The sequence below is a fragment of the Ictidomys tridecemlineatus genome, chromosome 10 (assembly GCF_052094955.1).
Source record: "Ictidomys tridecemlineatus isolate mIctTri1 chromosome 10, mIctTri1.hap1, whole genome shotgun sequence".
Taxonomy (NCBI): domain Eukaryota; kingdom Metazoa; phylum Chordata; class Mammalia; order Rodentia; family Sciuridae; genus Ictidomys; species Ictidomys tridecemlineatus.
The window spans coordinates 114163972-114179227 of record NC_135486.1 but is presented as its reverse complement, the minus strand read 5'-3'; the positions used below and the strand labels follow the sequence as shown (position 1 = coordinate 114179227).

Sequence of the window (15256 nt, the reverse complement as noted above, 5' to 3'; positions counted from 1 at the left end):
TCTGGGGCTCTGAAGAAAAGCTACTGTAAAAGTTGAGTATCAGGGCTGGGGCTACAGCTCAGTTGGTAGAGTGCTTGTCTTGCATGTACAAGGCCCTGGGTTCCATCCTCAGCACCAAATATACAAACGAAACAAAACAAAACCCCCAAAGCTGACAATAAAATGTTCCTTCAATCTTGCCTCAATCTCCAAGGTGGTATCAGATTAGGTATATTTGGGACTAAACATTCTTATTTTGCTAATTTTTAGATAAACACTCCTTAAATGATTAACATGTTTTGTGCAAAGCTGTGTAGTCACAAATATTAGGTTAGTAAAGGATACCTAATGAAGGCAGAAGACCAAAATTTATTCTTCTTTTAGTTACCCATTGGACAGGTGCTGGCCTCAAAGTTAATGAAATTACCAAAGGAAGTTGGTTTAAGTCAGTTTTTTAAAAGATCAAAGAAGGAGAGTGCATGATTCTTTGCCAACTGCAAAGAGAACACCTGACCCCTCCAATTCCAGAAGATGCATAGGTGGCGTTTCTACTGGCTGCATGCCTTGCCCCACCTCCTTTTCTAGCACATAAATTGGCCTCACTGAATTACAGCTTGACACATTTTGGCAAAAAAAACCCACATAGCAGAAAAAAACAATTCAGAAGACAGAACTGCTGAATAAAAGTGGTGATGGACCTAATTCCCAATTCTTCCATAGAGACCTGGGTCCTCCTCGCTATCTTCCTGGTGCTCCTATATCTGTGAGTAGCTGTCCAGCCTCCCCTCCTCTGTAACCCTGGAGGTGGGAACCTAATCATGTTCCTTTTTTCGTTGTCTATTTGAGAAATCAAAAGAGATGATGGAATTGAAATTTCTATAAATCCTTAAAAACTTCCTATTGAGCATGCCTGGCCCCATCTCCTTTCCTACCACATAAATTGGCCTCACTGAATTACAACTTGACACATTTTGGCAAAGAAAGCCCACATAGTAGAAAAAAATTCAGAAAACAGAACTGCTGAAGAAAAATGGTGAGTTCCTTTGGATAGAGCAATTTGTGTTGAGATTTGTTTTGGGGGGTTATCTAATTGGCTCTGTGTTTGCACCTAGAGGAATAAACCAGAATTCAGCATATACAGATAATTAATAACTATTATCACATGCAGTGGGAACCTCAGTCTCTTTGAAGCTTAGGGAATTCTGAAGACACCCAGTTTACTTGGATTTTGTCTCTTTATCTTCTTGGATTTCTGCCTATTGCAGAAGACATGCAAGAGGACTATCCCCTGTGCATGTGGTGACTCCTGCCCCCTCTTGCCCCCAGCACCATCTATACAACACACCAATTTCCCCACAGACTCCCTGGAAGGTTGACTGTACAATTCCCTTTTTTTCTCCTGACACTTCCTTCCCTTGTAAAACTCAATTATTTCACCCTGAAATTCACAGAACTGTTTCCTTCTAAATGATAAGTGTCTAGAGCAGAAAATACCTGACAGAAATTTTAAAAAGTTTTATTCTTTCCTTTTGTATTATTTTTCCTCTCTCTGAGATATTAGCCTCATAAAGAGACTTATTTCCCCTCAATATGAAATCTTCTAGCAGCCTGAACAACATCAAAAAGCCAATTTGGCTTTACTTTTTTCCTTTACACTCCAACATAAACGCATGAATGAATATCATTTAGTAGGGAAATTTCTTTTACTAATGGGATCCTGACATCATGAAACAGAGGGAAAGAGGTTATTTTGATTGTAGGTAGGAGAGACTCCACACAGGTCACATCTGACATTTGTCTCAATATCACTCTTAAAAATAGGGAATCAAAATAGCATGAAAAATGAAAATATAGACCTGGCTTTTATTCTCTGAAAGAAAAGGTACTAAGTCAGGGGTATTGTGGCAACATAATCCTCTCTCTGTAGAAATTTTCTAGTGAATCAATGTAGTTTAATTTTACTGTATGTAATGACAGGATTTGTACAGAGTATGTGAAAACTATACTGCCTTAAACATTCTCCTACAAAGAAGAAGCAAGTTCTTATTTAACTGTCTGGAACACATTATGGGTTCTTATTTTATATTGCATATTGTCTTCTCTGTCACCATAACTGTAACTGCAATTTGGAAGGTCACCTTCCATGTAGCTAAAAGGAATTGCTGGGCATGTTGAGCTATTTAAACATGCCAGACTTTTCTCTTCGGTGCTACTACTGGGCAATCTTTGCAAAACTGGTTGTTTCATGATTGAAGTAGCTGCCAGGAATTTCTTGTTCACCATTTTTTCTTTCATCTATTATCAATTCTGATGGGGTGAAGATTTTAGGATCCAGAACCCTCAGGCATGGGGATGTGAACATGACACATCTGTGTTGCAGGTTGGCCAGCCCAAGGAAGCACCAGCCTTTGTGGGTTTTAATACAAGGAGAGTTGATGCATAGAGGCAATAAACAAAACTATTTTGTGATTGACTGCCTTGGTAACATGAACATGCCTGCCTCTGTGCTGCCATCTGAGCATCACCAGTTGGAAGATCGCACTCAATGAGAGGAGGAATGGCCTAAAGATGATTCCTCAGTCATTTATTCCTCACAGAAGCACTAAGAGTATAAGGGAACTCAGCCTTCCTTCTTGCTCAAGTCACTTAGATTGTCTGAAAATTGACTTGGGTGACACTCAACATGGCTCACATTGGTATGACACAAATGGAAGTCCCAGTTTTCTTAATGTCACATTTGTCATTCACCAGAAATAAGAATACTATGACTGCTTCCAAATATCCATGTGAAGTCAAATTTAAAGAAGGGCTGAATGCTGAACCAGAGACATGGCATAGAAAGAAGGAAAAGTATGAAAGGTTTATTTCCAAATTGCAAGAAACAATGTTACCATAGGTTCTCAATGGACACTCTGTGCTTGAATGGATTTGGTTACCCAAAATCTCATAATGAAAGTCATGTCAAAGCATTGGCCATTTTTTTGCTAGGAATCTCTACATTAAGGAAAGGTTAACATACCAAATACATATAGCAACTGTGATACCCTGGCAGAATGCCAGCCTGAACTTCTCAGGCACATTCAAGGCTGGGAATGTTTATTAAGAACAAACCCAATTATTGGGGCCATGAAGACTCAAGTTCTTTTACCTAATCATTGTGTCTCTTGTGGCAGGAAGTTATCTCTAAGTGGTGTTGGAAAACAGAATGTGTCAGTTGGAGTTTTTGTTGTTATGTATCACCTACATGTTACCTATCTCACTGCCTGTTCCAGTTTCTGAGTCAGAGACTGGTCAGGCCCTTATCTATAGAATGACAATCAGGATGACCTGGCTTTCTATTTCACTTTATAGATATGGAACCTATTCTCATGGGCTATTTAGGAAGCTGGGAATACCTGGGCCAACACCTCTGCCTTTATTTGGAACTCTTCTGTACTACCGCAAGGTGAGTGTGCTTGAGCTCCCTCTATTTTTTCACCTGAGTACAAATGCCAGTTTAGTGTCATCAGTAAAAATGTCCATCTTCAGGAGAAATTTAGTAGTTTTTATCCTTTGAGAAACCATGTTCAGGTTCCTCCTGGAGCATGGCCAGGTTTTCCCTGGAGCTCTGATGTCAACTCTTCAAGAGCCTCAGTGGAACAGCTTGGATCTCTGGTACATCTGCATTTGATCTTTATGATGTTGTTCAGACTTTGAATTCGTCATAAAAAAGATGTTTAACTTGCTGGGTGCACATTTCCAGGACGATTATATTGTGCTTAGTATTTGAGCAAAAAGTCTGTGAAAGCGAGCATGGTAAACACCTTCAAACACTCCTATTCTTCGCAAGATCTCATGAGTCCCTTTGTAAATAAAAAATCGTCATGATTGTCTTTGAAACTACAGTTTCTGAAGTACCCCAAGCATTCATAAGTCGATAATTTGCACATACTTAATTTTTGAATGTGCAAATACCCTGTGGTTATTTCCATGGCTTCACCCAAGTTTTCTTCCTGCGACATATTTGGAGGATTTACCAGATGAAACGACAGCATTCTGCATTTCTTCTTATCATTCAAAGATAGCACCCTAGCAGTGAGTCTTAGCAACGAATAAGTATGAATGGGATAAGGTAGCCCTTGTCTATGAATTTCACATAATTAAACACAAGATGTGTATTGTTTTTTAACAAAGGCAGTATCACATATAAAATGAGCAGTAATCACATGATTTAAAAAAATTAAAATTTAAGTTAACTGAATGGAATGTAACATGTTCCACAAGAAATGTGAATTTTCATCAAGCCTTTGTCATTAACCCATTTAGATATCTGACTCAGGGCCTGACTACTGACAGAAGTTCATGAGGTCAAAACCAGAGGCCAGAAAAAATAGGCTACACTCTGCTCAGATTATCTCTTCCTGACACTGAGGCTTATTTATCATACTCTAATTCTATAATTCTGAGCAGAATTATAGATCCCCCTGAGAATTATAGACCCCCTTACCCCCTGAGAATTCCATTCTGCTATTCCTGCTGAAAAGGCATTATTTCCTATTCACGCTTTCCAGATCAACAGTATACTAGACAGGCTGTAAGATCCACATAATTGGGGGTCTCCCTGTGCATCATAAAAACATCATCCCTGAAACATAGCAATAGGAAGATTTCTTTTTAAGTGTCAGAAGAAAAAACTTAGAGCAAGTACTGTTACTGCTGTTGACCAGTGAGGAGTCCTTGCTTCCCCAATGTTGAAGAATAACACCAAAGAAGCACGCCGAGGCAAGGTCAGAGTAGAAATTAGAAGTTTATTAAAGGACAGCAGAAAAGACTTCTCCCGGAGGAAGAAGGGAATCCAAGAGGTGGAATCCGTGGAAGTGCTGTTGTTTCCCCTTTTTATAGTTTTAATGATGGAATGTAGGTTGGAAGGCCCGAGGAATGGGACACAGGTAAGCCTAATTATCACCTTTTGGGATGGGATTATAACTTCTAAGGGATGGGCTATTTCCAAATCTGTTGGGGGCTATTCATTAATACTTCTTCCAGGTGGACTTCGGCCTAGGGCCTTTTTGGGGACTTCATTAACATTCCATGAGTTGTCCTTGTTTTTCCCTGAGTCATTCCCAGCATGGCCTCCATCTTAGATTTCACTCGATATTAAGAGCCAATTTACCTAACTACACTAACTACCTACCTTTAAATCTTGCTTCAGTACTTAATTTGTTGACTCCCATGGGTAGGAGTGGCATCTCTCCATCTTTTCCACTTTGAGCTGGAAAAACGGAAGGTGACTCCATTTTGACAAGCCTTACTTATTCTTTCTCACTCCACAACATGCATGAGAATCACTGTTATGGTTGTGGTATCCCTCAGAAGCTCCTGTGTGAGGCAATGTAAGAAAGTTCAGAAATAAAGTGATTAAATTGTGAAAGCCTTAATCTACTCTGCACTATTTCCTCAGAAAGGATTAACTGGGGGCAACTATAATCAGGTAGTGGGTTTCTGGAAGAGGTGGGTCACTGGGGGCCTGGCTTCAGGGCATATATTTTATCCCTGGTTAGTAGAGTTTCTGTCTGCTTCCTGATGCCACGTCCTGAGATGCTTTATTCCTTCACACTCTTCTGCCATGTTATTCTGCCTCACCACAGACCACAGCAACAGAGGAAGTGATGTATGAACTGAGACCTCTGAAAATGTGAGCCCAGTAAATCTTAGTTTTCTACATAGTTCTTTTCAGGGTCACAGTAGTGAAATAGCCAGCTAAACTACTCACATCAACATGGTCAACTTAGAGGTGACTGATGCTTGAACTTTCTCATTTCCCCAGTATTCTAGGGAGATTCATGAGAGAAATGAAAAAAGATCTGAGGAAAAATGAGTAAAGTGGCCTTGAGAATGTCCCTGGGAAACTCACTCACTTTCTCTCAGCTTTGAATTTTTCACATCCAGGTGGAGGGAATGATTCAAAGTTGGCAGGATTTCAAAACAGTCCATGCACATGAGAAAATAATACAGAAAACTAGACTTGCTTCATATTCATACTCAAGGACAACTAGTGAAACTGTGGCACACACCTGTAGTCCTAACCACTCTGGAGGCTGAGGCAGGAAAATCACAAATTCAAGGTCATTATAAGAAACATGGCAATACCTTGTCTAAAAAAAAAAGAGAGAGAATAATTTATTCAATATGTACAATACTTCAAGAAAATTCAAGATGGACTCTAAATTCCCTTTTCTAATATGCCACAGTCTGGCTGGGCACAAATTAACCGAGCTGCCACAAAGCCTTGTAGGTTCAAACAGCAACTCTTTATTCCCGAACTCTCACCAGCACTCTACACACACTTCCCAGGAACACACTCCCTCCACAGGGCTCCACGCAGCCAACTCTCTCTGAACCCCAAGAGAACTCAACGGGAACTCCAAAGTAGCGAGTGCCAGAGGCAGCGGGATCCACCCTAATCCCAGAGCCACCCTAATCACAGAGCAGGGGTCATCTTTTAACCATTCCCTCTAGCAAAATGCCAGGCATCATTCCTACTAAACTGTGGCTCTCAACACTAATATTCCATTTATTTTCTCTTCTTTGCCAGTGATGGACCATATTCCAGTCTGATTTCAAGGGATTCTAATCATTGGTTCCTGAGTTAGAAGCAGGGTTCAATATTTTCAAAATAACAATATAAATTCTCTTGTTTCTCCACCCAGGGTTTTTGGCAGTATGATGTCCAATGTCATGAAAAGTATGGGAAAATGTGGGGGTGAGTATTTTGGAAACTTTTCTTGGGTAGACTTGTTGGATGAGGCACTCCAGGGCAAGACAACAATGCCAGCCCAGAGCTATTACTGAGAACTAATTACATAAAGCTTTTAGAGGCTCCTTCTCCTGCCAAGAGTCCCATATTTCACCAGATGTCAAAGTTTATGGCCAAGAATGTCATACTTTTGACTTTTCTCAGTCTCTGATGACCCAAAAATTCTTGGCCTCACCTTCTCTCCAGTGCCCAGCCTCTACCTCCTTTTCCAATTTTTCATTAGAAGCCTTTAATACTGCTTAGGAGGCATTAAGTCAGACCTTCCTAAAATGTTCATTATGCATGGCTTAATCTCCTTTCAAGATTGCCACATTGAACAAAAGTGACCTTTATATAAATTTTGGGGTTATTATGTACTTTTCAAAGAAAGGCTGAGAGAGAGGTTAACAGATTGGGAAATGATTTGACCTCTGCTTTCTTTTATTTTAACTTTCTCTGCAAGTGTAAAGTCTTGGGGATTTCATTTGTTTTTCCCTGTCAATTAGGAGTTTTCACTAGAAGTATACACAGGGATTTCTCTGCCTACCTCATTCTACTGACTTTGAGGAATGGATGGCCAGTACATTTTAAACCATTGTGTTTCCATGAGCTTATGTACTTCATAATCTGCTAGGGTGAAAACAGCTAATTTCAGTAGCCATTTTCTTAATAATGCTTGATGAAAGCAGCTCCAGAGGTATTATTGTAGTTCTTGTGTTCTATAAGCAAGTGGAAGAAGGCTTTGCCTCGTCCTCCCTCTTCATCTTCTCTCATCAAGTCCTCAAAACAGCAGAGCTGGCCACATCATCCTACCTAACTTGCAAGGCTCATAAAGGCCATGTTGTTGATTGGAAAGAGCACACAGGGCTGAGTACCCACTGATACAACCCCAGCCATCTCTTGTATCTTAAGCACTTGTAAGAACTTAATAATTTATTTGTCTATTTTTCTCTAATTTAATATACTTTCAAATCAGAAGAAACAATTAAACCATAAAAAGAGAACCTTCAGAAGTGGATAAAATCTTTGCCTCCTGCATTTCATTTATGGTGTTAATATTCACACTATACAAACAACCCAATAAGCTAAACACCAAAAAATCAAATAACCCAATCAATAAATGGGCAAAAGAACTGAGCAGACCCTTCTCAAAAGAAGAAATACAAATGATTAATGAATATATGAAAAACGTTCCACATATCTAGCAATTAGAGAAGTGCTGAATAAAACTGCACTGATTGTGAAATATTTTTAAATACAAAAATTATTGGAGAATGAGGTAGAAAATATGTACACACCATTTAGACATCTCCAACCAGGCTCTTCTTATAAAGAATTTTTTTCATCTTTAAATATCTTTTTCCTGCTTCAGTTACATGACCTTCATTTTATATGGTCAGAATCTTGTTGTGTGTCATCACCTAACTTGAACTTGTATCTAGTGTCACTGTGCATTCTACAATCAGGCATATGGATTATGGAATATCAGTTTGGATTCCTGGGTGTTACTCTAACTGAAGAATATGGCTTAGTAGGTTTAATGAGCTCTTCTTTCCCAACACAGATTGTATGATGGTCAACAGCCTGTGTTGGTTATTACGGATCCAGAGATGATCAAAACAGTGCTGGTGAAAGAATGTTATTCTGTTTTTACAAATCGGCCGGTAAGCATTCATTTTTTTAAATTTCTTTTTTCTTTTTTTAATTGATTTTTTAAAAATAGGTGACAGCAGAATGCATTACAATTCTTATCACACATATATAACACAATTTTTCATATCTATGGTTGTATATAAAGTATGTTGACACCAATTCATGTCTTCATACATGTACTTTGGATAATGATGTGTATCACATTCCATCATTTTTGTTAACCCCCGCCCCTTCCGTTTTCCTCCAACCCTTCTCATCTATCTAGAGTTCATCCATTCCTTGCATTCAACCCCTCCCTAACCCATCATGAATCAGCTTTCTTATATCAGAGAAAACATTCGGCATTTGTTTTTTTGGGGATTGGCTAACTTCACTTAGTATTATCTTCTCCAATGCCCTCCATTTACCTACAAATGCCATGATTGCATTCTCTTATATTGTGGAGTAAAATTTCATTGGGTATATATTCCCCCCTCCCTTTTTATCCATTCATCCACTGAAGAGCATCTAGGTTGGTTCCATAGTTTTGCTATTGTGAGTTGTGCTGCTATAAAACACTGATGTGGCTGTGTCCCTGTAGTATGCTGATTTTAAGTCCTTTGGATATAGACCAAGGAGAGGGATAGATGGGTCAAATAATGGTTCCATTTCAAGATTTCCAAGGAATCTCCATATTGGCTGCATCAATTTGAAATCCCACCAACAATGTATGAGTATGCCGTTTTCTCCCCATGCTCACCAATATTTATTGTTGTTTATTTTCATAATAATTGCCATTCTGACTGGAGTGACATGATAGTGGTTTTGATTTGCATTTCTATGATTGCTAGAGCTGATGAATAGTTTTTCATATACTTGTTCATTGAGTGTATATTATTTTCTGTGAAGTGTATGTTCAGGTCATTTTAAAAAATACAAATATTTATTGATTAAATTTGTGTCTTGGAGTAATCACAGCTTCACAGAAATTAGCTCCAAAACTGTTCAGGGAAGTTTCATATAACTTTTCTTATGTTTTTCCCAATTGAAATGCTTTGAATAGCATATTACTTATCTCTGAATGTAGTCTATTCCTGTTACTAGAGTAACCAGAAATTGACACTGATACAATCCACAGAACTTATTTAGATTTTACCAGTTTTATGTGCCCGTGTACATGTGTGCCTATGTACATTTGGGCAAAATTGCTGCTGTGGATAAATCCATATAATCATCAGCTTTCTTGGGATATAGTGATCCCCAAGGCTCCCGCTTGCTAGTTTTTTCAAGTCCTGATGGGTCACTTGTCTTTTCCTCTTAACAGGGTCTCCATAAGAGCAAGTATTGTGTTTTATGGGGGATGCTAATACATGAAAAGCTTTGCCTCTAACTTCTATGTTGTTCTTGTTTCTCTCCTAAAAGTTATAGACTTTACAATTTACATAAAAACCTATGATCTATGTCATGCTCATGGTAAAACACGGTGAGGGTTCATTTGTTGTTGTTGTCTTGTTTTGTTGGCCTGTGGCTCTCCAGTTGTTTCAGTACCATCTTTAGAAAGACTGTTCTCCCTCTGATCATTCTGTTTACGCCATTGTCAAGCATCCATTTGGGCTGAGAGGGTGTGTCTATTTCTCACTCTGTTTTATTTTAGTTGTGCCTGTGTTCTTCCCTCCATTGTGTTTTTTCGTGCAATGAGTCTCATTACCATTTTAAGTACCTACCTTGGGGGATGGTGACTACGTTAATAAAGCAAAGGAAAAAATATATTATCATCTTGGGGCCAGGGTTGTGTGGCTCAGTGGTAGAGTGCTTGCCTAACAAGTGTAAAGTGCTGGTTTCAGTCCCGTCCACCACATAAAAATAAATAAATAAATAAAATAAAGATATTGTGTTCATCTACAAATATATATATATATAAACCAAAAAGTTACCATCTTAACTTTCCATGCATGCATTTGCCCCTTAGTTCAAAAAGATGTGACACCTCATCTGGGGGAGTCCCTAGTATTATTATCAGAACAGGGCAGACTAGTGGCCTCTCTCAGTGGGTTTTATTGTAATGAACTGGTCTTTGCCTCTGGCTTGTTGGTTTTTCTGATGACTTCATAGCCTCAGAATGCTGAGCTGACTTCTCAAACTCCTGTCTCCTGGTGTGTTAAGTTAGCATTAGAGACTATCATACTGTTTAACTCCTAATTTTCTGTTATGTTTGTTAACCTGCTAAGACTGACTCAGTTTGTCTATTTCACTCCCACTTTATTTATTTATTTATTTATTTATTTTTTGAGAGAGAAAAATTGAGATTTTTTAAATATTTATTTTTTTTGTTTTGTTTTCGGCAGACACAACATCTTTGTTTGTATGTGGTGGTGAGGATTGAACCTTGGCCGCACACATTCCAGGCGAGTCGCTACCGCTTGAGCCACATCCCCAGCTTTCCCACTTTATTAATGTTGGTCCTTTAATTTTTCATAAAAATTCAGAATAAGCTTGTCTGCAAAAACCCACTTGGTGAGATTTTGATAAGAATTCAATCAAATCTATAAATTGATTTGGAGAAAATCTGTATCTTTTCTGGGTTGAATCTTTCAATTCATGTTATGCTTCTCCATTGCTTGAGATTTTCTTTAATATCTTTGATCAACATTTTATAGTTTCCAGCATAGCAATCCTGTACTTGCATTTATTTCTGTTCCTAATGTGTTTCATTTTCTTTGGAGTGACAGTGAATAGTATTGTGTTTTTAATGTTTCTTTTTCACATTTCCCTTGTTTTTATATAGAAATGTAACTTGTTTTTGCATGTTAATACTGTATCTTACAACCTTGGTGAACCTATTTATTAGTTCTAGAAGTTTTAAAATATTCTTTGAGATTTTCCACATTGATAATTTTGTCCCCTGAAGACAGGGTCACTTCAGGTTCTTTCATTCCCAATTTACATGCCTTTTTAAAAACATTGTCCCATTGCTCCAGTAAGGATTTACAGTATGGTAATATTGGATAAGAATGATAAAAGTAGAAAACTTTAAATTGTTACTGATCTTAGGAGAATAGATTCACCATTTCACAAGTAAATGTTATGTTAGCTGAAGGTCTTTGTTGTTGGTGTTGGTTTTTTTAGTATATAGAGTCTCTTTCAGATTAAAGAAGTTTTTTTTTCTTCCTAGTGTTTTGAGCTTTCATCATGAATGAGCACTGGATGTATACCTTTATAAACAAAACACAGTGTTGGAAGCTGAATGACAGTTTCGAGCAGGTTGGATTGGCAGGCCAGTCTAAAGCTGGGAAACATAGTTATCTTTCCTTTTCTTTCTGTCCCTCCATGTGTGTGTAGTGGGGGATGATTCAAAAAAAGTGCTTCCATATAATTGCATTATTTTTGAAAAATTGAGAAGAAGTTCCTAATCCTTTAAATTATTAGCTACTATATTTAAGTGGTTATATCCTGGCATCCCTTGCAAGATATTCATGCTGTACATATATGGAAAAGTATAACTGGTCTGGGCAACCTAGTTTTCCAAGGTTATCTCGATGACTGTCATCAATCAGTTTTTTCCTGTGCTGCCTGTATAGGATGCCCTAAGTCATAATGCTCTCTGTCCCCTGGGAGAACAGTTTACCTACCATGAGGGGCCTTTGAATTTACACAGCAGCTGTAATATAAATACTGAACATGAATCTGGTGGCTGGGTACCCCCTCTACCCTCACAAGAGAAAAGGAATTTGGGATAAAAGTTTATGGAGCATCTAGCACAGGGAGAGCCCCCTAGTAGACACTCAGTAAATAACTGATTAAAAAAACTGATGCCTGTTTAACAAGTTCTCTACAATGTGGAGACTTCCAAAACATACCTCATACAAAATGTCTTTTTCTTTGTGAACTTCAGGTAGTTTTGCCATTGGGATTTTTGCAAAAAGCGCTCTTTGCAGCAAGGGATGAAGAGTGGAAGAGACTTCGAGTCTTGCTGTCACCAGTGTTCTCCAGTGGGAAACTAAAGGAGGTAATAAACTAAGAGGACTTTAGTTAGAAACTTAAATAAGGATTTGGGGATGGGACATACATGAGAAAATCATCGTTTTCCAAAGAATATTCCACTAAGTTTGAAATTCCTAATTAAAAAAAAAACTAAAAGTAAATATCAGAAAGATCAATAGAGTAGAAGGAAGGGAACCGAGGCAAGGAAGAGAGGACAGAAAGGGGAAGTATTGGGACTGAGTTAGGTCAAATTATTTTTCCATGCTTTTATAATTATTTCAAAAAGAAACATTGTTATGTATAAATAAAAAGAACTAATTAAAAATTTTAAATCATCTTTTGTCTTTATGTCCTAGAAGATATATTGTTTGATTCATTATAAATATCTCATACTTTATAATCCTGAGAAAACCAGAGCCTCGGGGACTCGATTCTCCTCTAACTGTGGGTGGAGTTGTGTTTTGTACTTAGATGCTCCCCATCATTAACAAATATGGAGATGCATTGGTGAAGTACCTGAGCCAGGAAGTGAAGAAAGGGGAGCCTGTCACTGTGAAAGAGTAAGTAGCAGGCAGCTCTGCGGTTCTGAGCTCTTTTAAGACCTTCCAGCAGCCTGCCAGGGAACTGAAATTACCACCATTGAGCTACTCCCTTGACCAGACAAAAGTAAGTTTGTGGTGTCACAACCACAGTGGGACACCCAAGGAGGAGAGGCTCCTAGGATGAGGCAGGGTGCTGGGACATCTGTGTACAAAAACAGAATTAGTTTATTTGCTTTATCGTCAATGTGGATATTATGTAAGTCAAAACACATGTTTTACAATGAAGAAAATGATCACTAAGAAGTTGAGGGTAGAGCCTAGAGAATGTTGGATTGGGGGAAGTTTCTGGTACCTATTGAGCAGGGATAGAAGATATAACACAGGGCTAGGGTTGTAGCTCAGTGGCAGAACACTTGCCTAGAATGTGTAAGGCACTGAGTTTGATCCTCAGCACCACATAAAAATAAACTGATACAATAAAGGCATGCTATCCTCTACAACTAAAAAAGTTATTTAAAAAATTTTAAAAAAGAAAGATACAATGCAAAGATATGGAACAAAAATCTCTTCATGATTGCACTGAGAATATCAGCAAAATACAAAATATGAAATATTCTCACCACTTCTTCTTCCAGTCTCAACAGAGATAAGGTCCTGAAAGGATATGGATTACAACTACCATATCATTTGTTGTATAAAATGGGTTATTTTGACCCATGAACAACCACTGATACTGTCTTGGGAAATCTGAGAGAATATCTTCCCCAAGTTGTGAGCTCATCCAAGTACATTTTGAGAAAATTTTCAATGGTTTAACTGAGGATATTCTTACTCATTTCCTTTTTCGAGATTCTGCCCTCGGGGCCACTTTGGGTCCTAGAGTGCAGGACCTCTCAGGAGCTGTAGTAATGGGTGCAGAGAAGGGGGGAAAATGTTTCTGCATCTCAGAATAGGGTGTTGCTTTTATGTGATTTGCTAGAGAGGAATCAGCTCTGGGCACAGACTGTGCTTAGGCAGGACCTAGGTCAAGGTCACCTATCTTGGATCCCCTACCAAGAGTCAATTATAACACCTTGGTCCTGCTAAAGCTCCATACTTAATCATCTTTTATCATCTACACTCCACTCACTGAGGTAATTTATCTGATTATGGGTGTCTGTTTCTCTGTGACTGAACTCCTTGAGCTCACTACCTTAGTGTCCCTAACTCCCCTGGCACAGGGGCAGCTGCCTCATGGCATTTGATAGGAGCATGGACTAGTCATTTGATCAACAGATATTTCTGACAGTTTGTGAATGTGCTCATATCACTTCTTCCAGCATGTGTAGTAGGAGAGTAAAGCAGTGCAGATTAAAATTTTACATTTCTTTCTCTACTCAGAATTTTGGGGAGCTACAACATGGACGTGATCGTTAGCACATCTTTTGGAGTTAATGTCAATTCCCTCAACAATCCACAAGATCCATTTGTGAAAAAAGCCAAGAAGGCCCTTGGTTTAGATGTCTTCCATCCAGTTTTTCTTATAATTAGTATGTAGATCACCGTTTCTTTTTTTCTTTTAAAACAACAACTTCATTAAGATATTATTTACATACTATATGATTCTTTAAAATGTAAAGTTCAATAATTTTTAGCATGATAAATGATATGTGGAGCCCTCACCATTGTCAAAACTCAGAAAACTCATTATCTTTTAACTGTCAGATTTCAAAATTATTTACCCTACACAAACACTACTGAATTTTCTATTTCTTTAGCTTCGCATATGATGTAGAAATTATAAAAATGGTGACATGGAATATGTGGTCTTTTGTGATGCAAAGTGATATCATTTAGCATTTTGTTTCCAAGTGAAATATATATCAGTACTTCATGTTTATGGCTCAAATAATATTTCATTGTATAGATATACTACAAATTAGTTATCCTTTCATCAGTTGGTAGACATTTATGTTATTTCCACTTTTTGGCTATTATGAATGGTGCCATTATGAACATTAGTGTGAAACTTGTTTGTGAACTCTACTTTTCAATTTCATCTGAGTGTATACTCAGGAGTGAAATTGCTGCCTTACAAAGTACTTCTGTCAGTGTTTTCCATGATAGCTGTACCATTTAATATTCTTACCAAAAGTGTATGAGGGTTCCAATTACTTCACTTATTTTCTAACTCTTCCTATTTCCATCTCTTATTTTAGACATTGTAGTGGATGTGAGATGGCAACTTATGTGGTTTTGATTTGCATTTTCCTGTTGGTTACTGATAACAAGAAATGTTAATCACTTTTTTATTTGTTATTTTTAGATATGCATGATATATTTATAAAAACTTAAAGTATACCTTATT

The 15256-nt window shown here is 37.9% G+C and overlaps 1 protein-coding gene across 6 annotated transcripts in view; it reads left to right on the top strand.

The window, feature by feature from the left end:
* The first annotated feature begins 579 nt into the window (after positions 1-579).
* The window catches only part of LOC101972073 (cytochrome P450 3A9), a 373151-nt gene continuing 358474 nt past the window's right edge, over positions 580-15256 (top strand). Inside the window, exons 1-8 of one of the 6 annotated variants that reach the window (XM_078024739.1) lie at positions 580-742; positions 3331-3424; positions 6669-6721; positions 8319-8418; positions 10732-10791; positions 12279-12392; positions 12839-12927; positions 14290-14438. In XM_078024739.1, the coding sequence (XP_077880865.1) occupies positions 672-742; positions 3331-3424; positions 6669-6721; positions 8319-8418; positions 10732-10791; positions 12279-12392; positions 12839-12927; positions 14290-14438 (730 nt within the window). In that variant the 5' untranslated portion in view covers positions 580-671. Of the gene's footprint in view, positions 743-3330; positions 3425-6668; positions 6722-8318; positions 8419-10731; positions 10792-11552; positions 11648-12278; positions 12393-12838; positions 12928-14289; positions 14439-15256 lie in introns of those variants that run through there. The other 5 variants (XM_078024741.1, XM_078024742.1, XM_078024743.1 and 2 more) reach the window with 5 other exon arrangements.